A 24,328-nucleotide genomic window follows, 5' to 3' on the forward strand; every position below is an offset into this window, starting at 1 on the left:
ACGGAGAAGGAGGCAAGGAAGACCCCGTGCGAGAAGAAACGGGCCAGGGGCAGAGGCATGCCAGACATCCACCGGTTCCTGTGGGCACGGTACACGAGCCAAATCTGCCAGCTGGAGCCCAGGCCAGCAACCAAAAGGGCCTGCCTTGTCGCGTATTGCCCGGGTCACCGCCTGAGACGCTCCAGCCGGCGGGAGAGTGCACCGTGGAGCAGCCCGGGGCCTGCGGGGGCTGAGCGAGTGCCGGAGCCAGCGCGGGCCGCAGAAGGCAGGCCCGGAGACCACGGCCGCCCACAGGAAGATGCAGAAGGCAGGCAGAGCCAGAGCCAGGGCCAGGGCCAGGGCCAGGGCCAGGCTGCCCGCCGCGGAGCTGCTCCCCGGTGCCGCCTGCCGGGCCGAAGGGACCGGACGGGCTAGGGGAAGGGGTATTGTAACGGGTGTGCGGGTTTCTTACGGGGGTTTTAAAAGAAGGTGCGACGGAAGGCTATGGTAGAGGATGTGTGTTTATATACAACTATTATAGAGAGAGAGAGAGAGAGAGAGATGTTAATAACAAAATTCAGTGAGATCCCCGGGTTGGCAGAGCCTAGCGCCGACTTACAGCTCAGCGTAGCCGCAGGAAGCAGGACCTAGGCGCCCGCTCCTCCGCCCGGCTCCCGGCGGCGCGGCCGCGGCCCGGGGAGGGGGGGGAGGGGGGCGCTGGGACGGAGAGCGCCGCGCTGGGGCGCGCCCGCCTTCCAGCTGCCCGCGGGCGCGGGGCCTGTGCGGAGCGCCCCCCGCACCCCCGGTTCGTGCCGGCGGCCAACCCCCGCCCCGGCGCAGGGCCGGGTGACGGTGTAATAACGTTATCAGCGCGGAGCCACAGGAAAACAGGGCCGGGGTCGCCGGAGGGCGGGCGGCGGCTGTCCAAGCCGTCCCAGCAAGGACGACTCCCCCCGCTGGCCGCAGGGTCTCAGCCGCGGGCATTCGCCGTCAGGGGCCTGTCCCGAGGGGTCACAGTCTCAAGCTCTTCCCGGGCGGGAGCAGGGCCCGGCGGCAGCCCGAGCCGCAGGTTGCCCCGCAGCAAAGCCCGACCTCGACCGCGCAGCCGCCGCGCGGCCTCCCCGTGCCCGGGCGGGCCGGGCCCCTTTAAATGCAAATCCTCGGCCGCCCCGCCCCCGCCCCCGCCCGCGCCGGCGGCTGCGCGCAGGTCAGTGCCCCGCGGGGCGCCGGCGGGCGGTTTTGCGCCGCTCGGTCGGGGGGGTCCGCCCCCGCCCCTCCCCCCCCCCGCCGGGCTCGGGCCGCCCGGGCAGGCCTCCCTCCCTTCCCGCGGCCCCTGCGGGCCGGGCCCGCCGGCGGGGCGCGTTTTAAGCGGGTGAATGTCAAGCCGCCGGCTGGGCTGCGCCGCGGGGCTCCCGGCCCTTCCCTGGGGCAGCAGGTGTCGGAGAAGCGGGCGGCGTTCAAGGGACCCCGGGACGCGGGTCGTGCAGCCTGGCCTTGCTGGACCCGCTCGGTGGTCCTGGGCGCGGCCCAGTTGGGGCGAACCCGGAGACCCTGGCCCAACTCCTAGCGAGCGGAGCTGGGCGCCGCGGGGGTCTGCAGAGCCAGGATCCCAGCCTCGGGGCGGGCACCACGCAGCCAGCGATGGCCTACGGCACCGGGCGCCTCGACCCGAGACCTGGCGGCTGGCACTGACTAGCCCCTGGCTGGATCGAACGCTACGTGGGTCCCGGAGACCGAGCCGGGTGCGATACCCCAGCACGGGCTTGAGGGCTGCTGGGGGGACTTTTGCCCTGCCCCTGCTTTGCCCCAAGGGATGCCCCCGCTTCACTGGAGGGAGCTGGTGGGGGTAGGAAAGGGGCTGCGGTGCGAAGGGTCCTAGACGAGCAACACCCTGCCCTGCAGGTGCAAAATCCCTTCCGGGGGATTAGCAAAGCAGGAGCAAACCCAAGAGCCCGTCTCCTCCCGCGGTGCCCATCCTCCCTGTGCCGGCTGCATCTCCTTCCAGCCTGATCTTGTGGCTTTGTTCTCGTGGGCCACGTCTCCAGCCGGCGGCAAGTGCGGTGCCAGCTCCTGAACGGGAGCTCTGCCGTGGGGAGCCGTGCTGTGCAGCTCAGGCCTTGGGATCCAGCCCTTCAGAGATGGGATTTTCTTTTCCCAAGTGCTCACTGTGCTGTACAAGGTGTCAGGGAGGAAAACCCCAAGTAACTGGCTCATGTCCTCACCTGGGCAGAGATCAGGGCAGGGGAAGTGCCCAGACTGCACGTCTCGCCAAGGGACGCAGAGCTGGCGCCGTAGCTTCTAGTGGCCCCTGGCCCCAAGGTAAAAACCAGTCCCGGTGTCTGCCTGCCCCTACCCCGGCGTCATGGCTGGAGAGGAAGCTGTGGGGCAGGGGCTGATCAGAAAGCAGGCGCTGATGGGTGGCAACTCCCAGCCTCGCGCATCGACGCTGGAGCAGCTCCACGATGGAGAAGGGTCTGCTTCCCGTGTGACCCGTGTCTCTCTGCCTCAGCGCCAGGCGTCACCGATCCTCAGCCCAGCCTCGGCCTGGCAGTCGGGCTCTCGGGATGGAGGACAAGAAGAAGAAGAGGAGCCCCAAGGCTTGCCTGGCCCAGCCGGCTCCTGCCAGCGGCTTGCGCAAGCTGCCTGTCCCCACCAGCAAAAGCGCCACCTTCTCCTTGGGGCTGCCTCACCTGCCCTCGCCGAAGCAGAGGGCCAAGTTCAAGAGGTAGGTGTTGGGGACTGTGCCGCTGGCGCCCAGTCCGTGGGCACGGGCTGTGCCCGCAGCAGTCAAACCTGGGGCCTGTTGCCCCATGGGCCTGCTTGTGCTACAGCAGCCACTTGCTCTACGTGCAAGGAGGTGGTAGTTGCAGTGGCCACAAGGGAGACACGGCCACCAAGGTGAGGCCGGTGTATTGCCCCAGCATGCACAGCCATGTCCAGGCTCAGCCGTGTGGGCCTGCGTGGCTGGAAAGGTGGGATGCATGCTGGCAAACTGGCCTGAGCTCCTGGGGGGGAAGAGCTGAGAGCTCCTAGGACCCCGCTAGGAGACTGGGTGTAGGCCTGGAAAAGCTAAGCTGGGGGGGGGGGGGGGGGTGTTGCACAGGATAAACAAGGAGAAGCCTCGTGCCCCACAGCCGGGGGGCGGCGCAGGGGTGGCACTGGGGCCCCCGCTGCAGCACACCTTTCTGACGGACGTCTCGGACGTGTACGAGATGGAGGGCGGCCTCCTGAACCTGCTCAATGACTTCCACTCGGGGAAGCTGCAGGCATTCGGTAAGGAGGCGTACTGGCGGGGGGGCGGGGGTCCATGGCACCAACGCCCGGCCCTGTGGGATGGGTCTTGCTTGCGGCACCCGAAAGGCCGGGGCTGGCATCGTGGCTGGTCTAGGAGTCTCCCGCTGGCTGTGGTGAGACGCCTGGCCCCAGGGGAGCAGGGAGCCGGGCTCTGGTGCAGGGAGGGCTCTTGGGGCTGGGCGTCACGGGGCTGCTTCCCCGGGCACAGGGAAGGAGTGCTCCTTCGAGCAGCTGGAGCACGTGCGGGAGATGCAGGAGAAGCTGGCGCGCCTGCACTTCAGCCTGGACGTCTGCGTGGAGGAGCTGTCCGAGGACCAGAAGAAGGCGGTGGCCGACAGGAACCTCGACCAGCTGCTGACCAATGTGAGTGGGCCTCGAAGGCAGCCCTGATCCCCCTGCCCGGCGCCTGGGGCAGGGCCGGTCTCTGCTGCACCTAGCACCACGGAGCCTCGGTCCTAGCCGAGGCCTCGGGGCCGACTACTCCTCGCAGTGCTTCCTCCTGCTGTCGGGAGCCGGGCTAAGCCCTGTCCCCTTGATCTTTGCTGCTTGCATCAGGATGAGGGTGATTCTGTTTCCCCTTTTTCCAGCTGGAAGAGCTCAGCAACTCCATGTATCCTGCTGCTGGACCAGGTGGGCTGATGGATCCCGCTGGGGCAGCTCGTATCTGCAGCGCCGGCTGCTCCGCAGGCAGGGAAGGGAAGAGGGAATAGCTTGGTGACCCTCCTCCCCTCTCTGCTGCGCCCCCCCCACAGCAGAGGTGGTAAGCTGTGGGTCTTCCCTCTGCCCTGCGCCTCGCTGGCACGCGCTCTCCCGAGCCTTTGGTGAGGTCAGTAGAGCCTCCTCTGCTGCTTCGCGGGCTGGAGGCCGCCCCGGGGCCGGCTGAGCCTGGGCCACAGTCTCTGGCAGATGTAGCAGCCCCGGGACTGCAGATCAGTTCTTCTTGGCTTGTTCCTTAACGCGCAACCCAGACAAAAGCTGCACCTGGCGGAGAACTCGGACCTGGAGGACGCTTCCACGGCCTAAGCACCGAGGCCGCCGGCCCCGCGCAGCAGGGAGCAGCGTTAGGGAGGGCCTTGGAGCCAAGGGAAAGGCCTGCACCAGCTGCGCCGCCCGCCTGCATTGCCACCTGCCTGGAGCAGGAGGGGTCAAAGGGCCGTGCTCCCTGAAGAGGAGGGGGTGGGGGTGGGCTTGCTGTCAAGGGTGAAGTCCCCGCTCCAGCAGGTGAGAAAAGTCTGTACAGGAAGGAAAGGAGGAGCCGGGGCTGCAGGGCTCTCTTCCTCCACCTCTCCCCAGCTCCCTGGGGGCCGCGGCCAAGACATGTCACCTCTGTGCCTCAGTTTCCCCCTCCTGAGAACGGGGTGAGTGGATCTCAGCAGGGGGGAGCCGCCGTCGGGCCGCGGGGTCAGCCTGGCCCCAGGGGGTCGATCCCAGCCCTGCCCCCAGGGGATCGATCCCGGCCCCTCCTTGGCGACCCGCCCGGCCCCAGGCGCTGGAAGCGCCCCCGCCTCTTCCAAGGGCTTTGGGGGCGCATGTGCCAGTGCAAGCTGGCGTGAACCGCTTGGAGCGAGCTCAGACGCGGCGCTCCTGCAGGCCCCGGCCCCTGCCCCCTCGCCCACGCGCGGGGCTGCGAGCCGGGCCCTCCCTGGGGGCTGGCGCACGGTGTCGCGGCGCCCCGGGGCGCTGCCCGAGGGAGCTGGGCCCGGGGCCCTGCAGGGTGGCCACGCGCCCGCCCGCCGCCAGGGGTCGCCGCACTGCGGGCGGCCTTCCTGCTCCGCCCCTCGGCGCAGCGTGTCGCTCCGTGATGACGCCATCAGCCCGCGCGCGGTTGCCGGGGCAGCGGCGATGGGGCAGGAGCCGGAGCGGCTGCGCGGGGCGGCGGCGGCGCTGCAGGTGGGGCCGGGCCGGGGCTAACCCGGAGTGGAGCGTTCACACGGGCAGCAGCGCGCAGACGTCACGGGGTCAAAGGGAGGGATGGGGGGACTGAACGTCACTGTCACGTCTCTATTGTACCCCCCCCCCCAGTATCAGTACCTGGCAGTCGGGGTTCCCGTCGTGACGTCACATTCTCTGACGTCCTAGAATTCGGTATGATGTCGTATGCGATGACAATGATCTACAAAACGATATCTCGCCCTTCTATTATGGTGTGATAACAGCTTGTTAGCTGCGTCTCGCGCTGCGTGACCCGGCCCACGGGGGTCCCCGGTCTGGCCGTGCAGGGGTGGGGTTGATCCCTCCCACTCCCAAATTTCCCACCCGCCGGGGAGCCCCGGGCCGGAGGTCACTGCCCCGCGAGCCATGTCCGAGGCCGAGCGCCCACTGTTTGCCGATGGCTGTCATGACTTTGCTATGATTGCTGACGCGGATGGTCTGAACAATCCTTTCGATAATAAAGAAGACTAATTAGGAGCTTGCTTTTGTTTTGTTATAACTTACACTGGCCTGGCTGGGCTGCGAGGGACGCAGCGCGAGCAGTGCCGGCTTTGGCCCGTGGCAAGGCTGGGCCCACCGGAGAGGATGGCTTTTGGGGGGAAGCTTGAGAGGAGGATGTGGAACGACCCATGGGGCTCCTGGTTTCCTCTGGGGCCTGCAGGGTGCGCAGCAGGATGTCGGCTGTGAGATTATTGCGGGGGGCGCAAGAGAGGGTCGAGTTTACATGACGTTTTGAAACTTTTTCTAATCATTAATAATACTAAAAAGTGCCTGATCACTTCGGGCCAGGGTGCAGCCACCATGGGAACTGGGGGCTTGAATAGCAGCACCACCCCCAGCAGTATTGAGGACTGGGTTTTACTAGTGATCACGTCCGTGTCATGTTCAGCAAGGAAGAGAGAAGGGAACTAAGTTTCCTTCTGCATAACGGGATGTTTAATCGGAGGCCGTCGGACAAGGAGGCTCAGCTCTGGCTCTGCCTCTGCCTCTGCCTGTAGCACGGTGGGAACTTGGGGAGCTCTGTCTCTTTTCTCTAGGCTCACATCCGAGGTTACCTGGTGAGGAAGAGGTTTCGAAGCTTGCAGGAGGAATATGAGAGCACTGTCATGGAGATCGAAGGGGGTTTGGATCGGTTGCAGTGGAAAGGCAGCCTTCTACCCAGGCCCGTGTTTCTTCAGGAGGTAGGGCCTGCTGAGCACGAGGTGAACGCCTACTGTATGTGGTGTCTGACCATGTGCTAACCACAGGTTTGACTACAGAGGGTGCCAGGGACTTGCAGCTCTTGCCTCTGGGCAGGAAATCCCTGCTGTGCCAAGAGGGGCTTTTGGAGGCTTGTTGGCCTGTAGTACACGTACACGGTGGCTTTCTATCACACTCTCTATAAAAGACAAAAAAACCCAAAGCATAGCTTAAATGCACACAATTATCTATTCCCTAAATAGATTGTAAATAGCCATTTACAATCCTAGTATGGACACGGTCAAGTTCTGCAGTTACTAGATAAAGTCAGCTATTGCTCATGAAAGCTTAGGTGCAACTCTAGTTTCTGCCTGACCTAGCTACCTCTGTCCACTGACCACATTGGTGGAGATCCCTGGCTGCAGAAAGCACTGTGTCGGGAAGAGCCTGATCTTGCTGGGCATTTCTGCTAGTTGCTTCCCTCTACGACTGTTTAACTTCTCGAACCTGTTTCTTCAGAAGCAGGTGAAAGCAAAGCGATCGATTGGCCAAGAGGCTGTATCCAAAGACCAGAGTGCCACCGATAAAGAGCAGCAGAAGCTTTATGCTTTGGAGACTTTGGAACCAGAGAAGGACTGTGACTCTCAGGGCATCGCAAACCCCGCAGGCCAGCTGGAAGGTGAGGAGGTGCCTTTGGGGAGTGATGCTGGTGGAATGAGGCTGAATCCGCAGCCTGAGGCAGAGACACCCACCAGACTGGACTGCAGCCTGCCAGGGGAGAGCAGCGAATGGAAGAACTGTAGCAACGTGTCTTCTGTATGGAGCAGCACCATTCTGGAGACCGGGTCTGCCAGAGCCAGCCAGGGTAAGAAACCAGAATCAATGTGCAGAGTGCACAGCCAGGCACTCTAGATCCTTCTGGCCTAGCTGAGTAGCCCAGCAGAATGCTTGTACTTTTGAAGCAGGTTCCTGGGGAGACAAAAGGCCTCAGAAAAACACCTGAGGCTAGAATTGGCTACAGCTGACTCCATCTGGAGTCTCTTTCTTGGGTCTTCAGCAGAAATGGTGTCTGTTTTCCCAATAACGTTGTCTGTAGTAGGAAGTTACCCATTGCTGATGGCTGCTAGCAGCAGTGGGTGCTGCTCTGAGTGATTGAACTGTGTGTGTGGATAAGAGCAAAGCGCACTGCAGCTCTGGACCCCTGCTCAGAGCCTCTGTATGGATCACGTGGCTCCACGTGTCTCTCCTAGAACCCCGACCCTCCTCTCTCCAACACACAGGTTCTGGCCTCCAGTGAGTCTCGTTTGCATGGGAAAAAGTGCTTTAATAGCTGAACCTTTGTCCATATAAATTTCCTGCCATCTCTTCCATTGGGACAGTGGTGGTGGTTGGTGGGGGTTCCACTGTTTTCAGAAGCTGAAAGTCGAGATCATGATAGAGGATTTTTTTGCAAGGTCTTTGAGCACAAACAAGCTAGAAAGTCTATTCCAGACAGGTACCTGTCCTGAAATTCACTGTCTCTCTTTTGGGGGAGAGCAAAGTTAAGAACAAGAGCTGTGTAAGTCTTTGGAGTTGTAATGCAGGCTGGTAAAGAAAATAGTTGCTCTGTTTTCCTCTGTGAGAGGCTAGAAAGCAAACAACTTCTCACATTGCCAGAAAGTTAAGGGAACAGATGCATCTGTCCCACTTTGCCAGCAGAAGCCACATGGGGGAGTTGACTAACTTCTCCTTGGTTTTACTGCAGTTTAAGGCCCGTGATTGCATATTGCATCCTTTGAGAGCTGCACAAGAATTTAACGTTCCTAATTGGTTTCCAGTAGATTTGTGTATATTTGCTTTGGTTAATGGCATGTTTTCTTTGACGGTGAAGTGAGAAGGACAGGTTGAGAACCTAAACTAGCACAGACCAGAACTGTCATTCGGTGGAAGCGATGGGTTCAAGCGGGGTTGGTACAGAGATGCCTAGAAATGGAGGTTGGGGAAGGAGGTGGGGGGATAAGTTGGAGGATGTGATCAGACTCTTCTTGCTGCGAGAAGGTGTTGACAGCCGCAAACAGCAGTGAGAAGGTCACCACTGTGGCCAGCCAGGTTACTGTGTGCTGTAGCAAAACAGTCGGCTCCCCTGGGATTGGGGGTGGGATCTGGGGAGAGGCTTTTGCACCCAAATCTGGCTCCAAGGATGGGTCAAGGTGTGATGGGAACATGGAAGGTGCTGTTGGTGGCTATAATTGCTCCTGCTTCTGTTTCTGTGCAGAGCTTTCATTTGGAAGCATGGAGAAAATGCTGCCTGAGACGCTACCTGAGCTCCAGCGCTACCGAAAGCATTTGGCCATGGAGATGCTGTGGCTGCAGCAAGCTATTGCAAGCCGTAAGAATGTAAGAGCCTCATCTTTCTTCTGATTGTGTGGGTGGGTGTGTACATGTGTGCACACTCAAAATGCTGGATGGAGCTGCCTTGTGCCTGGAGCTGTAATGCAGAGTTAATTGCTCCCATGGAGTTTAGATTTCCAGGCCGAAAGTGTACCCCCCTAAGAGTTGGATCAGATGATGGTGGCACATTTGCTCTGCTGTCCTGGAGGTGATGATGCTTTGCACATGCCTAATTGCTTTCCATTTCTGAGCCTCAGTTAAATTAAATGGAGAGCTGGCTGTGGTGAGCAGTAGGGCTGTTCAAAAGACATCACTGTTGTTTTGACGTCACTGTTTGGCAGTACTCATTGCACAGCCTGTTCACATAATTTCTCTGGATACCTTTTGTCATAGAAGGTTTGTGAAGAACAGGCTACACTGCATTGTGCCTGCAAGTATGCATATGAATAAGCAGTAATTGGGTGATAAAGGCATGATGATTAAATAATGTGTAGATTGTGCCTTCTATCCTCCGGCTTTAAAGGGCCTTACAAATTGGATTCAGTGTTAAGGTACAGTGATGTGCCATGGTCACATGGTCAGGGCAGTAGCAGAACAGTGAGTTGGATGCAGGAATCTGAACTGTCCAGGCTGTTTCTGGGAGCCAGTTAGAGGGAGGGAGGTACCTAGATCTAGCTGTTGAAGCCTCAGTTGCATCCTTCTAAAGACCATAACATCACAGTGTTTCCCATCACATGTGACAACTCCACAGGGCTCTGAGGAGTCTGCAGGAACAAACGCTCTGCTTGTTCAAATGCTGCCAGCCCAAAACAATAGCAGGTGATTTTTTTTCCCTCCCCACTTTTTTGTCTTGTAGTACTTGATCCTGAAACAAAGGCTGGGGGCTCCCGAGAGATAAGCGGCCATCCCAGTGGGCTGCACGCCACGGTTGTGTCCCGTTGGGGGAAGGATGTTCTCTGGGGCTAGCTGGACTGTATCCTGTTTGCGGGAGCAGGGTAACTTTTGGCTGATCTGCAGGGAGTCCAACCACCCGGGAGAGCACTCGCTCCAGTGCAATGGGGCTGTCTGGCACGGTGATCTTGGGATTGGCTTTGGTTATGAGGAATGTGACAACGAAGACTCTTCTTTTAAACCTGTGCCTTTGCTGTAGAGCTGAACTCTGCAGGAGCTAGTGCTCAGCCTGGAGGAAGCCTGTTTCTCCTGGCTCGACCTGAGCCTCTAGGGTGAATCCAAGGCAGGGATGCTGTGATGGGGTTTTAAAGGTCCTGCTCTCTAAATGCCTGGCCACTGGTTTGAAGTCGCACTGAGCTACAGGGAGGCAGTGGGGTACTTTGACTCTAAGCCCCTGTTGTGTTAGCTGGCTGAGCTGCACACTTTGGGGAGGTTCAGGCTCCCACTGACCAGGGCTCTGTTCCCAAGATTCGAAGATCCCGGAGCTTTGTGGTGGTCTCCATGGCTCAACTCAGCAGCTGTCCCTCGGACTGAACTTCCACTGGCTGAGCAAGGCCTAGAGGGTTGGCACTGTGTGTGCAGACCACACTGTCTGTGTGGATGCTTTCCCTGGGAGGCTTGGCTGCCTCTGCTGTGATCCACTGGATCCCTCATATATGGCAGAAAGGGGATTTTTCTCTGTGCTGCTCCACTTCATACTGCAGGCCTTTAGCACTTGGTTCTCTGCATCTTCCTTCCACGTGCAGTCATGGAACCAGGTGCATGTTTCATGTATGACCTCATCCTGTGCCGGTCCCTGAATATATTCACTTATTTCCCAAGTCTGTTCCTGAATAAAACATTCTTTTTCCAGTGTTTTGTCTCCACATGTGCTTCTGATCAATGGTAGCCTGGCTCCTCACACAGACCTTCCACATGGAGCCTAACAGAGGTTGTAGCCCATCACTCTGGGCAGGTGGCAATGGATGTATTGCAGGAACTGTCTGTAGGCTCTAAGCAATCTGCAAAGTGAATAGATAAACCTTTTGGGTACTCCCCTGAATGTATCCTCCTGATCACCCCTTCTTGTGCTGACAGGCTGCCATGGAACCAAGCTGGAGCTTGGGCAACACGCTGAGGTCTCTCACTCCTTTCTTTCAGTAGCACACATACTCCAGCCTCTTTATTAGAAGCAAATCTGTTCAGTACAGGCTGTCCCATGTCAATACAGACCCATTTCAGCATTGCATCACCTGGCCCATCTGAGTCTTTGAATGTCTCTGGGTCTGATTCTGGCCTGCTGAGGTCTATGGAACTTCGACTTTAGCAGGGTCAGGATTTGGCACTGAGAGCAGGGGGAGGGAGTTTAAATGCCCTGATGCCACAGGCAGAAATTGTCACTGCTTTGCTCCTTTTGGAGGGGGAAGAGTGGCAGAGGGAGGGGAACAGGATTGTTTCAGGGATGTCTGGAAACAGGCTGGCGTCCTGAGTCTCTGCTCCAAGGTGTGGGATGCAGACATCTTCAGCCATAGATGCAAGTAAAGCTTTTGTTTCTTTCTGCATTCTTTGGATGCTGCTGAAAGACGTGAGCTTGAGCTCCTCTGTCTGATCCCCTTAACTAGTGCAAGCGACCGGACAATGCAGACTCCTGGGCCTCTCCTCTCAATGGCACTGCTCAGACCTCTGTTAGCATCATATACCTAGTCGCCTTGCCGTGATTTTAGTACACTTCTCGCAATGCCCCTGGGAAGCAGGAAAGCCTTATTCCCCTTTAAATATGGGAAAAGGAGATTTAGGGAACCCAAGTGACTTGCCTGAGGCCACCTAGGAAGTCTGTGGCAGGTGGAACTGAGCCTGGGTGCTCTGTAGCAAAGGCTACAGTGGCCTAACCACTGGCATGTCCTTCCTGGGGCCCTGTTTTGAGCCCATGTAATGAAATGTGGCTGGTGAGACGCTTGCCAGTGGGGCAGTGGATTGAGACCTGCCACCTGTCACACAGACCATGGAGTGATCAGAAATGGGCGGTGTGTTTTTCATACGCTCCCACCGTGGATGGGATTGAAATCCCTGCCTGAGGTGGATGGCTGTAACTGTTCTCCTGGGCAAGCCAGTTCCCTGCAGTTTGGAGGTTTTTCAGGCTGTGAAGGAGCTTTCTGCTCTGGTTGTGCATAGTCAAGAGAGGGGTATTTGTGTGGTTCCTGTTCCTGGTTTGAGTGACACGGCCAGGCCAGCCCACAAAACACTCTGCTCTGGCTGGGCCTGCAGCCATGGAAACAGCCAGGGACACTTTCAGAAAGCAGCTCCAAGAAGGGACGGGAGCACGAAGGCAGCCAGGCAGCAAGTGCTTGTATTTTGCACAGGACTCCAGGGGCTTTTCTCCTCTGTGCTTTGCCTGGTGCAGGTCACCCTGCTGCTTTATGATCCGTGGATTGTGGGTGGTCCACAGGGAATGAGGTCCACCAGATTAGCCCTGCCGCCTCATGCCAAGAACGTGGTGGTGTATCGCAATGGAGACCCCTTCTTCCAGGGCAGGAAGTTTGTGGTTAACCAGCGCCAGTTCCTCACCTTTGAAGCATTTCTGAACGAGGTCACCAGCACCATCCACGCGCCCGTGGCAGTGAGGAATATCTACACCCCCAGGCAGGGCCACCGGGTCATGGAGCTGGGGGAGCTGCAGAATGGGTGCCAGTACGTGGCAGCTGGCTTCGAGAGGTTCAAAAGGCTTGAGTGAGTTGCTTCGGTCTCCAGGTGGAATAAGGGGGATCCCTTGGGAGGGGGCAAGAAGGAAGGGCGTCACTGTGCACTTTCAAGCAGGCAATGCTTTGAAAGGTGGTTGGTGGTGTTGAACTGAGGGGCACAAACTTGGGTTTCCTTTATAGGACCGCTGGCCAAGGAACACGACCGTCCTATGTCTGTGCGGATGCACAGCCAGGTTCCCAGGGTCCTGCTGACACCCGCACAACCCCTGTGTGCCCATTTCATTCCCTCTCCTCTATCAAAGGGCATTTAGCCGCAGCCACGAGTATGTTGAAATTTCGTGATGCTGCTTGCTTTTTGTGCCAATAGCTTGCATGTCCGCTTTCTGCTCTACCTGCTCATTTCAGGCCACCTGTTCTAAATTGCACGGGGGAGCCAGCAGTCATGTTTTTAATACTCTGGGTTTTAAAAAGCCTGTCAGTGGAGCCCTGCAGCTGGGAAGGGCAAGGTCTGGTTGTTTGCCATTCCTTTACTTGTTGGGTTCTGTTGTAAATATTTGCATATGCGCTAGCTGAGGGCTGACACATACATGGGAGTCATTTTTCATTTGGTAAGGGGAATTTCTCTTTTCTTCAGCTGATATGATCGTAAGAATGAGCTGAAAATAATCAACTGAAAAAACACGTTCTTTGCCAGGTTGTAGCGATCTGCGAGGCATCTCTGTTGTGCAGAAGTCGGGGACAGTCGGGGCTTTGTGCTACCAATTTCCAGCACAGCTTTCCTTACCTGTGCCCCCCTCTGATGAGTTGTCCCCATTCTGCTGGGTCCCTTAAATTTCATATGGCCCTGAGACGTTCAAACAGGAACTAAAAACATGCTGAGCTGGGGTGGGGTCCTTCCTGTCATAACTCATCTGTGGGATTTCATCAGGGGTGAATTTGGCCCCAAAAGCCCACGCTGAGTTCTGTTGAGGAAACTGTTGAGCATCATGAATTGAAATGCTTGGAGCCTTGGGCTCGAAGGCTGAAACATGGAATTGGTGAGGGGGATGTGACGTGGCACAAATGCCTTCTGCCGAGGAACCGGGAACTCTCTGTTGGTCGGGAATTTTAAATGTAATGGTTCTTATCCCAGCTGATGTTCTGGAGACCGGATGAGGTAGAAAGGCGAAAAGGAGCTAAAATACACTTCTGATAGCCATGTAGGAAGCCTACAACACGTGGCACCTAAAGGGCCCAAGTGCGAGCAAAGCTAGGCTGCTGTTGCCTTCCAAGTGAATTGGCTCAGGTGTGTTCGCAGGGGTGATGAGACTGGTTAATAATGTTCCTGTCCTTCGTGCTATTGAGTACCGAAGTAGTGAACGCCCCGCGTACAGGGTCTCTTCTGACCTCTTTCAACAAGTCAGGAGCTGCAGTGTGCCCTGGAGGTCCAGCAGTCCAAATTTCAGTTTGGTCCATGCTGTTGAGACCACTCAGAGTGAGGGGATTTAAAGCTCATTCTGTATAAAGAAAGCTTTCTTGCCAGATTTTGGCTGCTCAGAGGAAACAGGACAGTGTGGCTATGCCTGTGTGTGAATCCAGATCCTTCCCGGGTGATCGAATGTTGTCTGGGGCAAGAATAGGGCATTGCTTAAGGTCTGTCCCTTTCTCTTTTACAGGGGTAGTTTAGACTGCTGCTGAGCCCCCAATCCAGGGGGACCGGTTGCCTGACTTTTGCTTGGCCCCTACCATTGGCCTGTTCATCCTGAGAGACCCAACCAGGGGCTAAAACTCTAGTTGTGCTAGCTCTCGGGGTCACGGCCGTCTCACTGTTCCATGGTGCCCCAGGGAACGTGGCCTGGGAGTGTGCTAATTATCTTCTCTCCATTTTTACAGCTATTTAAATCAGGGATTGAAGCAGCTGAGTGGGACTAGGAAGAAAAATGGCATGCAGGTGAGTCCCTTTTAGGGTGGGGTGTGCATGTGTGCAATTGTCTTGAAATAGCAGCTGCTGCTAGGCCTCATCACTGCGAGCCTGTTCCCCCAGCAGAAGGCAAGGTCTGGGGTTAGGATGCTTGCTACTTAGCCGACAATGGGGCGACTTTTTTTGCTGGGGGCTGGTTTTTGTACAAGGCTGACTATAGAGCTGGGTGCTGGCAAGAGCAGCTTTCAACTGTCTGAAGGGCAGATCCAAAGAGGATGGAGCTGGGCTGTTCTAGGTGGTGACAGATGACAGAACAAGGAGCAATGGGCTCAAGTTGCAGCAAAGGAAGTTGAGGTTGGACATCAGGAGAAACTTTCTCACTAGAAAGGTCTGGAACAGTCACCCGGAGAGGTGGTGGACTCTCTATCCCTGGAGGCTTTGAAGACCGGGGTAGACAAAGCCTTGGCTGGGATGATCTATTGGGGCTCGCCCTGCTTTGAGCAGGGGTTGGACTAGGTGACCTCCTGAGGTCCTTTCCAACCCTCATTTTCTCTGATTTTCTGTGATTCTCTGAGAGATCTGCCTGTGGACAGTCTACACACCCAGGAGCTAGCGCTGGGTGGGAAGAGGAGCTCTCCTGCTGATCTCTCCCAAGCGTCCGCAGCCAATGAGGACACTGTTTGTCAGAACCAGGAGCAGGCTGTGGTTAGAAACGGCCTTGACGGTCTGTTTTCCACTTTGCTTCCCCCTCTTTAAACAGTAATGGCACTGAGCAGCCCGTCCGAACCCAAGCTGGGGGAGGACAGCAAGCCTGAGTCATTCAGGAGCAGGGGAAGGGGTGGCAGTGGATGGGAATGCTCAGGTTGAAGGCAGCCGCGTGCCCCAGCAGGACGGTAGTCGATGGGATGTCATGCGTGCGACGGTGCTGTTTCACGTGCAGTCCCTCTCCCTCGTTAGCACCGCAAACCTGATCTGTACACAAGAGCTCCTTGCCCCTGGCAACGCCACAATGCGCCCGGCCATGCCACTCCATTGTGTTGATGCCTGCATGGAGCCGCTCCCAGGCCTGGCTGTTTGACAACAAGCCTCACCTAGCAGCACGGGGACCCTGAGCCAAGTTAGGAGGTGCCACCTGGTTGGGGCCCTGCTGGGAGGGTGGAGGGCAGAGACCTGCAAGGCGTGTGTGACATGTTTGTGTGATGAACTTGGCCTCCAGGTCCGCCCTGTTGCTCCCCAGAAGCTGACTGTGTCGGCGCGATGGCAGAAGCCTGCCCGTCTGCCCTGTGTGATCCAGTGAGTGTCTCTCAAGGGGCCGTGGGGAGCAGAGAGTCTCTGGGGGCTTGGAGGAGGGGGTTGCTTTGCGGCCCGAGGAGCTCCGACACCTGCAGCGCCAGCATGCACGAGCTGAGCGCTGGCTGCTTGCTGGCGTTGCTGACATACAGACTAAGCTGCTGGGGGCCCTCAGGGTCGTTGTTGTGCACATGGGGCTGCGAGCACGAGTAGGAACACAGGCTCATGCAAACACATCTGGATCTTTTGAAGTGTTTTCCGGAACGGGGACTTGCTGAGCCCCCCTTTCCGCCTGCTCCTCTCCAAGAGCACCCTGCTGGAGTGGGACGGCATCCTGGGGCTGCTGACGGAGAAAGCCAGCCTTCGCAGCGGAGCTGTCCGAAGGTGAGTCCCCAGAAACGGCACCGTTGGCTCAAATTTCCGCACAGCTGTTTGGCCTAGGTGAGGAGATGTGGCAGGGGGCTGAGAGTTGCGATGCCAGGCTCTCACCTGTTTCTGCTCCTGATCTGCCCCGTGGCCCTGGAGCTCATGCAAGGGCCTGTGTGAGGGCTAGGGTGTGTGGTGAGCACGTGGTAACGAGGAGGAGCAAATTGTTTTCCTTTCTGTTATGCTTTATTCATGCTGGGGGGGGCAGGTTGTGTTGGACAAGAGTTTGCAGAGTAGAGAGATTAAGATAAAGGTTTGCTGACACCTGGAGGCAACTCTGAAATACCACGCTGACCCCTGGCATCGTAACCCCACCAACTTGGAGCCTGTGATAAACTTAGCCCATGCTCCCAGAGGATACCGTGCCTCTTGCCACTGCCCAAACTGGCTCAGTGCTTGAGCTCCGAGGAGACTGATCCTTTTTTTTTTTTCCCAGAGCCCGCACTCCTGCGCCACCCCCGCCTGGGCTGCCAGCCAGCTGGGCACCGCTTGAGGTCCAGACAGAATTCTCTCCCATTTTCTGCATTCTTCCTCCGGTTTCCTTGCTCCCTTTTCCCCCCCTCCCAGGAGCATTTGCTGCCTTTGCTACATACCCCTCACCTGTCCCACTGAAGCTCTTCCTAAACTTCTTGTCACCTTCTCGCCGCAGGCTCTGCAGGCTGGATGGAGTTGCAGTGTCCAGTGGTGAGGAGCTGGTGAACGGTGGTTACTACGTGGCTGTTGGGACTGAGAAGTACAAAAACTTGCCCTACTTTGAACTGCTGGTGCCTGAAAATTCTGCCCAGAGGGTGTTCTGGTGAGTAGGCAGGGACCCTGGACTTGATGTTGGTGCTGAAGTTAAGAGTAACCTTTTATGGGAGTAAATGGGGAAGGGAAAATAATAGGACCCAATGGCTGTTTGTATTTCTCAAAAAATTAAAATACTGTGTCACAGTCTCCAAAAGTAGGTGTCTTCTCAGCACTCAGTTTGAGATGCCTGTGGACTTGATTGCTTCATCCAGGGCTTTGGCATTACAGCCACTTGGCAGCTCTGAAAAAGGCTGGGCACCAACAGACAGGGTCAGGCCACAGCTGGAGTACTGCATCCAGTTCTGGGTGCCACACTTCAGGAGGGATGTGGACAACATGGAGAGGGTCCAGAGGAGATCCACTCGCATGATCGGGGCAGCAGGGCAGGCCCTACGAGGAGAGGCGACGGGACCTGAACCTGTTCAGCCTCCACAAGAGAAGGCTGAGAGGGGATCTAGTGGCCTGTTACAAACCAGTCAGGGGGGCCCAGTGGGGAATGGGAGAGACCCTGTTTCTCTGAGTGCCTCCCAGAGTAACAAGGAATAACGGCCATCAGTTGTTTGAGAGTAGGTTCAGACTAGATATCAGGAGGCGCTACTTCACGGTCAGGGTGGCTAGGATCTGGAACCAACTTCCAAGAGAAGTAGTGCTGGCTCCTGCCCTGGGGGTCTTTAAGAGGAGGCTAGATGCATACCTTGCTGGGGTTGTTTGACCCCAGTAGTCTTTCCTGCCATGGCAGGGGGTCGGACTTCATGATCTGTGGGTTGGACTTGATGATCTGCTCAGGTCCCTTCCGACCCTAGAAACTATGAAACTAGGGACTGTTAAAGTCAGTACCTGCCACCAGACCACACCTGGGCCAAAATCATCTAAAAGAAAGATCTCAAATGTCAAGTGATTTCCAGCAGTGCTGGCGTAGCGTGATTGGAGCCCGGCCTGGGAAGTCTGAGACCACTGGTTGGAAACTTTGGGAACCAAACACTCATAGTCTGTCCTCCCCTTGCAGAATTGTTCATGATTTAAACCCAGGGAACAAACAGCTATTGCCACATGCTCACATCCCACTGACAAATCTACTCTGGGAACTCTGAGACATAAATCCCTGAATATGTTCCTGCTTTGGGTTCTCCTGTGAATGTGTTTGGGAACTTGAGTCTCATTATCCAGATAATGATAGAAATAGGGGAGGAGCGAAGGAAAGACTCTGATTTTTATCAAGCTTTTTAGAATTGGGAGTTGGTTGTTCTGATCACATCCAGTAACTCTCCCTGCCAGCATTCAGAAGAAGCATGAAGGTGGCTCAAGCTCCCCAGCGAGAATGATAGCATGAGCCAACACACAGTCGTCTTGGCTGGCTTGGGGTTGGCAGCAGCCTATGAAGCCTTTTGTCTTCTGAAGAGTCCAGCTCTGCACTGACTAAGTGCATTTTCAGCCATTCGCTGGCTGCCTGGCAGCCCATGGGGAAACAAATGGTGGAAACGTTTGGAGCGCAATGGGCTTTTACATCATGAACAGCACAGCCAGCAGGGAAGTAAGAGACCGAATGTTTCCTGGAGCATGAGGTTCCCCCCTCCGGGCAGGGCTGAGGCTCACTGGGCTATTGCTGTGCGTCATCTATTTGGTTTGGGGAGAACAGCCTCCACTGCTCAGTGTCAGGGGGCATAGTTAACATGTGTGTGGGGACTGCAATTGGGTTAGGGAAGTGAGTGGGTGTGCAGAGTTGCAGGGGAGTGGGTGCGTTTATTGTAATGGGTGCATGGTTTCTTAGTGTGGTTTAAGGTGTGTGATGGAAAGTTTTATGCTAGAAGATGTGTGTGTGTATAGGTATATATGTGTACGTGTATATATATATATGTATGTGTGTGTGTGTATGTTCTTTTTAAGTGCAGTTTTGCACACATACACCACCCCCCACCTCCCCCAGTCCTCTGCCTCTTTAAATGCTCTTGATCTTAACATGCTGAGATCTTGCCTTTTCTGTGTCGCAGGAGCCATCCCGATAACAGGCGCGGGATCCGCAATGAAGGAGTAAGTGGCTTAGTTTTTATAGGCAGCTGCCTTGGTGCTACAGCTCAAGGGTTGTTCTGTTTAGACAAGTTTGAAGGAGTGGATGCAGCAGAAAGCTGCCTGGGCCAATGCAATATTGTCTGGTTATTAGCTGTAACAGCTGAAGGGAAGCCAGTACCTCTCCATTCCTATACTGGTACTAGCATTGTTCCCCCTTAGCTGTCCCAGTGTATCTGCTCTCCATCCCTGCTCCTTGTAACCGGCCAAGCTTGCATGGTCCTACCTTTGCTGAGCTGGCATCCCTCTGCTCAAGCATCACCTCCACACACTACGTTGATCCCCACCTTTTGAGCACGTTCTGGGCTGATCAATACACCAGGGGCTGGCAGAAGTGAATGCTTTCCACTATACCACCACTTCTTGCACGTGGACACCTGCCCATGTCCTAGCTGAGCTTACAACATGGCCACTGTGAAGGCAGCAGTGGGGGCAGGGATTGGGGAATTGTGGGGAAAGAAGAGGATTGGGGATCAGGTAGAAATTCTGGTACAAGGGCGGATCACACCAATAGGATTACACCGAACTCCATCTGGGGGGAGATTGGGATCCAATGATATGGGGTAGGAGCAGTGGTGGGACAAACCCAATTCACTCTGACAATCCAGAGTGGCAAGGGCAGGAGAGCTCTTGGGATGGGGAAGCTGCTATACAGAGATCTCAGCTACAGCAGTGGGACTTATTTGAATACTCCCATGAAGGCTGGAATTGCCCCAGTAAATCCAGGCCTGTGTGTCCATCTCATTCCCCTTATTGTAACTTTCTCTGTTCTCCTCCCCAGTTTAGTAAATTCCACGCCACTTCCCAGGACGGAGCCAGTGACTCTGCCCTCCTCGAACCTCCACAACAGGTAACAGCTACAGCCTGACCCTTGCTATTCGGGTCACCCAGAGGGTTTTGTTGAAACGTACTTTTCAGGACTGACGTTATGGCATTGGACTAGTCACAGCTGAGGCGCGTGGGGCAGATGGTCCAGGGTCTCTGTCACTTGTGCTGTGGAATTTTCACAATTAGGCTGGGGATTCTCAGCTGGGGAGTTGTGGCACCCTGGGGTACCATGAGATCCTTTTAAGGGTGCTGTACAATATTTACAGTATTAGGTGTGTGAACAGCTGTGTACAATAAACCCAGAGACTTCCAGTAGGGCTCCAGAGTGTCAAAACCACCCTGCCCTGTTGTCGGCTTTCCGAGTTCCTTGCAGCAGAAGAATTGCTCTAGTATTTTCTTCTGCAGTTAAGAAATTAGTTAAAGTGATGAGCTGGCGTCTTCTGAGAGCTGCCTCGGGTCTAAAAAGAGCCAACTGTGTTGGATTAAGGTGTCTGCTGTGAATATTGATTTCAGCTAGACAGCCGCAGGGTACAGTCCACAGGAGCTGCAGAGAAGGACGAGACCCCTGTTCCCTCCCTGATGGTACGCAGGCCAGCCAGGAGATATCCACACAGGGAGGAAGAGTCAGTCTTCCACACCAAACCTACCCGTGCAGGGCAAAATAAGAAGAGTCGCAGGAACACCCCACACTGGCTTGATCAAGGTAAAGGAGTCCCACGTGTGCTTCAAAGTGATAGGGAATGGCTCTAGTTTGATGCTAGGGAGCAAGAGGTCCAACCTGGAAGTGCTTAAGAGAGATAATGACACCTTGTTGATGCTATTTTCATTCAACTTCCTTCATCCCCAGCAACAAATATTCCATGAATGAGACTCTTCTGGAGACCTGAATCAAGACAGAGTTCTGCAGGCTTATCTGGAGTGACGCTACTGAATTGCATGCAAACATTTAAAAGCATAACACGTGGGAAGCAAATTAAACTTTCTTAATTTATTATTTATTTAATGTGCCTGAGCTCTTGGCAGTAGCCCTGGGAAGGAGCTATGACAGAGGCTGAGCTGCTATGGGACTATTAACCACTACTCCTGAACATATTCGGTGCAGTTTAACAGCTGGCTGCAAGAGAAAAAGTGGGAAAGAAACACTAGGGCTTGAGATAAGTCATGTCTTGGAAAACACTGGAGAGTTGTTGAGAGGTGGTGTCAGCATGGGAGAAGGCCTGAGCCCAAGAGATCAAAAGGACTAAAGTAATTTCAAAAGGCATGTGCTACTGGAGGGTGGGTGTAACAATGTGGCCCCAAGGGTGGCTGCGAAGCTCCCTTGTGGCCTTGCAACTCTTGCCCCACTTGGGCTTCTCCGGGCACCCTCCCTTAACCTTTACTGCCATGCCTGAATGTGTTCTATGAAGTTTAGGGAGGCTGCCTCAAGGTCCTAGAGTGATCCCCAAGCTCTCAATCAGCCAGTCTGTTTTGCCCCCTGGGGTACTCCACTGTGGCCCTCTTGGCCCTGTTAGTGCCTTGGAGGCTGCATTCGTAGCCTTCGTTCTCCCTGTAGTCATGCCCATACCTTGCAGATTAACTGGTCACTTTGGAGGGGCCCCCTGGCCCTACCACAACACTTGGCCCCCTCAGGCCACTAATCTTTGGGGCTTCAGCCTTTCTGGCTTCAGCTCCTTTTCTCTGGTTGTGCCCCCCTCAGCCTAGATCCCCTGCCCCCATCCTCAGCTTCTGGGCCCTGTCCTGCCCTTCTCAGGCTCTTCAGCCCCCTGGGGTCCCAGACTCAAGCAAGGCTGCTTGCTCAGCACCCAGCATCCTAGGATCCTGACCCATGCCAGCCTGTTTTCACGTTGCTCAGCCCCCTTATGGTCCCTGACCCCTACAGGATGCTGTGCGGGGTACTTTTGGGTGCTCCTGTGGCCTTCATGCCACAGTCCGGTCCTCTGGTATCAACTTAAACACAACACAAATATGGACAATGCTGCTCCTCTCACTTGAGCAGCATTCAGCCAGAGCAAGGGTTTGTGAAACCCACTCTAAATGTTTCCTTTTGCTTTTTCACAGAAGAGGGAGGTGTTTATAAAGTGAAAGACACAAGAAAGGAGATGCGAGGGGCTCAGGAAGTGGCAGAGGATAAGCACACGATGGTGGAGCTGCCCGTGGACCAAGTAAGAGGCGTAACACCGGGGAAAAGCTAGGTCCCTTCTCTTCCAAGCAATGAAGTATCCCAGACTCTGTGGCTGCTGTGCAGTCCCTAGACTTTGTCTCTTGCACCAGAGGAATTGATGTCCTAGGAGATTTGCCTTCCAGGGAAACAGGCCCTTCCAAATGATCAGTAGAAAGAAGTTTTTTCTCTCTGCAATACAAGCCAGAGCTGGAATCTGAGAACTGAGTAGAGGAATCGACAGTATAGTGATGGCCTAGGTACCTTGCCTGAAGCTGAGCTCTAGCCTTGACTGTATAGGCACTTTTGCAGTTTCCCTTGAGACATGTTTATGCAACTGCCCAGGGGAGTTTCTGAAGCTAGAGAACAGCTCCATTTATTTCACCAGTTGATTTGCATTTGTAGTTCTGAGATGTTTGTGAGATCAGAGGACAGTCTTTCTGCTACACTATGAGAGGTCAGAAATTCTCCAAAGGAAAGGAGATAAGGTTTCCCTGATGCTACCTTCATTTTCTTCCTTCTCCAGAGTGCTGCAGAGACTGTGGAAGAGGAAATTATACCCAAAACCAGGCCAACTCCCCACACGAAGGTACTCAGAACAGGGGCATGTGTGTGCGTTTAGTATTAGGGGAGGGGTGCGTGTTTAATATCGTTTTGCATTCATTTCCATCCCCTGGTAGCAGTTTGCTGTGGGGACTCTTACCTGCTCTCTGCCCTCTTGTGACAGAGCTCTGTAATAGCACCTACTGCAGCCAGCTGTCCTACTCCGTCTTCTCCAGCTTCTGCTGTAAAATCAGATTAAAGTGATTTGCAGAAGTGGCTGGATCTTAGCATTCAGCACAGGTGGCTGAGCTTCTGGCCTGCACTTATACACACTGCACTATCCAGCTGCCCTAATCTCTGAAGTGATGCAGTCTGTGCAACAAGCATTTAATGCGAGGCTTCACACACAGCAGTGACTGCCTTGGCCAAGTCTCTGCAGGATGCAGCTCAGTTAAGGAAGTACAAACCGTTCCCATTGTGCAGGTGAGGCAGTAAATTTGTGCTGATGTTCCCAGGGCTGATGGCAGCCTCCAGGCTTTGCCCACCTGACTACATATGTGGAACTGATTGCACAGATTGGTTACAAATACAAATTATTTAACTAAGGGTCTGGAAGCTTTGTCTTTAAAATCCCAGTTAAAATGCAGGAAATTATGGCTAAGAAATGAATCTGAAAGCTTGTTTCTTAACCATTTTCCATCAGGATTTAATCACATTGTGCTACACTGTAATTCTAGCCAGGTAGGGACCTGGTGGCTCCTTTGGCATCTCTGGGAGTTTTACCTTTGATCTTCAGTGGGACTGGGTCTAAGTAAAGAACTGCCTACAGAGCACTCTTGGGTGAATGTGAAGCCTTCTCCTCTGTATTTATCCTGGAGACTGGAGCAGTAGCTGCCTGCAAAGAGAACAACTCCGCTGCCCCCTGTGCCTGCTGATGTCATTCTAAATGGCCTTTCATCTGCTGACTCCAAGTGCTGTACAATTATTTTATCCTCTTAGTCAAATCATTCTTAAATGGGTCTTGATTCTTACCTAGCACACAGGAGGACTAAGGTACAGAGAAGTACAAGATCATGCAGTACACCCACAGGAGAGCTAGAACAGAACAGTAACCAGTATAAACCAGTATATTAGTTACATTACAAATCACCTGTGTGTTTTGTCTTTTTAAATGCAAAAAGGCTGGCACCACTCGCAGATCACAGAAGGCCTTGACAACACGAAACGACTCTAGCAACTCAGAGGTGGAAGCAAACTGAAAGATGCATTCCCTCTGTGAGTGAGATCTGAAGAGCACGTGAAGTGGCTGTGATGCAAGTGGGAGAAGTTAGCGTTCTCTTTGTGCTAGTGGTAGATAACAAACCGCTTGGATTCCAGACTCCTGTAACACCACACACCACTGCCCAATCTGGGGACAGGTTAAAGTACCATGTCTGAAACTAAGTGCCTTACTGTGAAGGCTTTGGAATGTGAACGTTCAGGTCCTTGTTCTCTGAAAACAAACACTTGCCTCCCTCCCTCCCTTCTCTCTAAAACGTTTGATTTGAGGGAGGAGGTGGAAACGCTGGGCCTACAGTTATAAGCATCAGTAGTCAAGGAATTAGTCTGTATCTGAACTGGAATTTTTATTTTTACTGTAAATAATAGTTCTAAGTCTTCTCTACTGAAATGTCTGCCAGGAAATGTTCTCCATATTATAGATCCTGTGTTTAAAAATGATTTTGTGGCTCTGTTTTGCTCAGGCCTGGTTCATTTCTACCCCTGCATTTGACCATCGTTAGATGAGCATTATAACAAATCTAGTCCCAGAAGGCTCATTCTTGTTCTTAAAAAGCATCAACCTAAATCAAGGGAAGCCTCTTTATATAAAAATAAATAGCTATTTTATTAACTCCAGAGTCACCTGAGCAATACATTTCCTTTCCTGATAACACATGAAGGCAGAAA

At 54.8% G+C, this 24,328-nt stretch overlaps 3 protein-coding genes across 4 annotated transcripts; all 3 read left to right on the plus strand.

The window, feature by feature from the left end:
* The first annotated feature begins 694 nt into the window (after nt 1–694).
* On the plus strand, nt 695–5,682 carry CCDC28B (coiled-coil domain containing 28B). The gene is made up of 6 exons (XM_090057427.1): nt 695–1,186; nt 2,489–2,704; nt 3,083–3,252; nt 3,482–3,636; nt 3,861–3,883; nt 4,242–5,682. Exons 2-6 carry the CDS (start codon nt 2,544–2,546, stop codon nt 4,294–4,296), a joined length of 564 nt encoding a protein of 187 aa, XP_089913553.1. The 5' UTR covers nt 695–1,186; nt 2,489–2,543; the 3' UTR covers nt 4,297–5,682.
* Nucleotides 5,086–10,560, plus strand: IQCC (IQ motif containing C). 2 transcript variants are annotated; one of them, XM_090057424.1, is made up of 5 exons: nt 5,086–5,163; nt 6,243–6,386; nt 6,904–7,249; nt 8,639–8,760; nt 9,611–10,560. In XM_090057424.1, the coding sequence occupies exons 1-5, from the start codon at nt 5,116–5,118 to the stop codon at nt 9,650–9,652; spliced, it is 702 nt and encodes a 233-aa protein (XP_089913550.1). In that variant the 5' UTR covers nt 5,086–5,115; the 3' UTR covers nt 9,653–10,560. The 2 variants fall into 2 exon arrangements, with proteins under 2 accessions (XP_089913550.1, XP_089913551.1); XM_090057425.1 differs by having other exon boundaries at nt 6,907–7,249.
* Nucleotides 10,561–10,695: 135 nt separating this feature from the next.
* On the plus strand, nt 10,696–23,700 carry DCDC2B (doublecortin domain containing 2B). Its single transcript, XM_090057423.1, has 11 exons — nt 10,696–12,411; nt 14,256–14,313; nt 15,500–15,576; nt 15,826–15,957; nt 16,649–16,795; nt 18,777–18,816; nt 19,634–19,702; nt 20,194–20,383; nt 21,739–21,842; nt 22,365–22,427; nt 23,563–23,700. The coding sequence occupies exons 1-11, from the start codon at nt 11,765–11,767 to the stop codon at nt 23,638–23,640; spliced, it is 1,605 nt and encodes a 534-aa protein (XP_089913549.1). The 5' UTR covers nt 10,696–11,764; the 3' UTR covers nt 23,641–23,700.
* Nucleotides 23,701–24,328: the final 628 nt, after the last annotated feature.

The sequence above is a fragment of the Crocodylus siamensis genome, chromosome 7, assembly GCF_052110815.1.
Source record: "Crocodylus siamensis isolate JL-2025a chromosome 7, ASM5211081v1, whole genome shotgun sequence".
Classification (NCBI taxonomy): Eukaryota; Metazoa; Chordata; order Crocodylia; family Crocodylidae; genus Crocodylus; species Crocodylus siamensis.

What these genes read in the sequence shown, in the direction of transcription:
- CCDC28B (XM_090057427.1), top strand. Translation starts at nt 2,544, where the DNA reads ATGGAGGACAAGAAGAAGAAGAGGAGCCCCAAGGCTTGCCTGGCCCAG. An exon ending in TCGACCAGCTGCTGACCAAT is followed by an intron (nt 3,637 to 3,860) that starts GTGAGTGGGCCT and finishes CCCTTTTTCCAG; the next exon opens with CTGGAAGAGCTCAGCAACTC. An exon ending in GAAGAGCTCAGCAACTCCAT is followed by an intron (nt 3,884 to 4,241) that starts GTATCCTGCTGC and finishes CGCGCAACCCAG; the next exon opens with ACAAAAGCTGCACCTGGCGG.
- DCDC2B (XM_090057423.1), top strand. Translation starts at nt 11,765, where the DNA reads ATGGCTGTAACTGTTCTCCTGGGCAAGCCAGTTCCCTGCAGTTTGGAG. An exon ending in GGAAGAAAAATGGCATGCAG is followed by an intron (nt 14,314 to 15,499) that starts GTGAGTCCCTTT and finishes CTTGGCCTCCAG; the next exon opens with GTCCGCCCTGTTGCTCCCCA. An exon ending in CCCACACTGGCTTGATCAAG is followed by an intron (nt 20,384 to 21,738) that starts GTAAAGGAGTCC and finishes GCTTTTTCACAG; the next exon opens with AAGAGGGAGGTGTTTATAAA.
- IQCC (XM_090057424.1), top strand. Translation starts at nt 5,116, where the DNA reads ATGGGGCAGGAGCCGGAGCGGCTGCGCGGGGCGGCGGCGGCGCTGCAG. An exon ending in GGCCCGTGTTTCTTCAGGAG is followed by an intron (nt 6,387 to 6,903) that starts GTAGGGCCTGCT and finishes CTGTTTCTTCAG; the next exon opens with AAGCAGGTGAAAGCAAAGCG. An exon ending in GTCTGCCAGAGCCAGCCAGG is followed by an intron (nt 7,250 to 8,638) that starts GTAAGAAACCAG and finishes GTTTCTGTGCAG; the next exon opens with AGCTTTCATTTGGAAGCATG.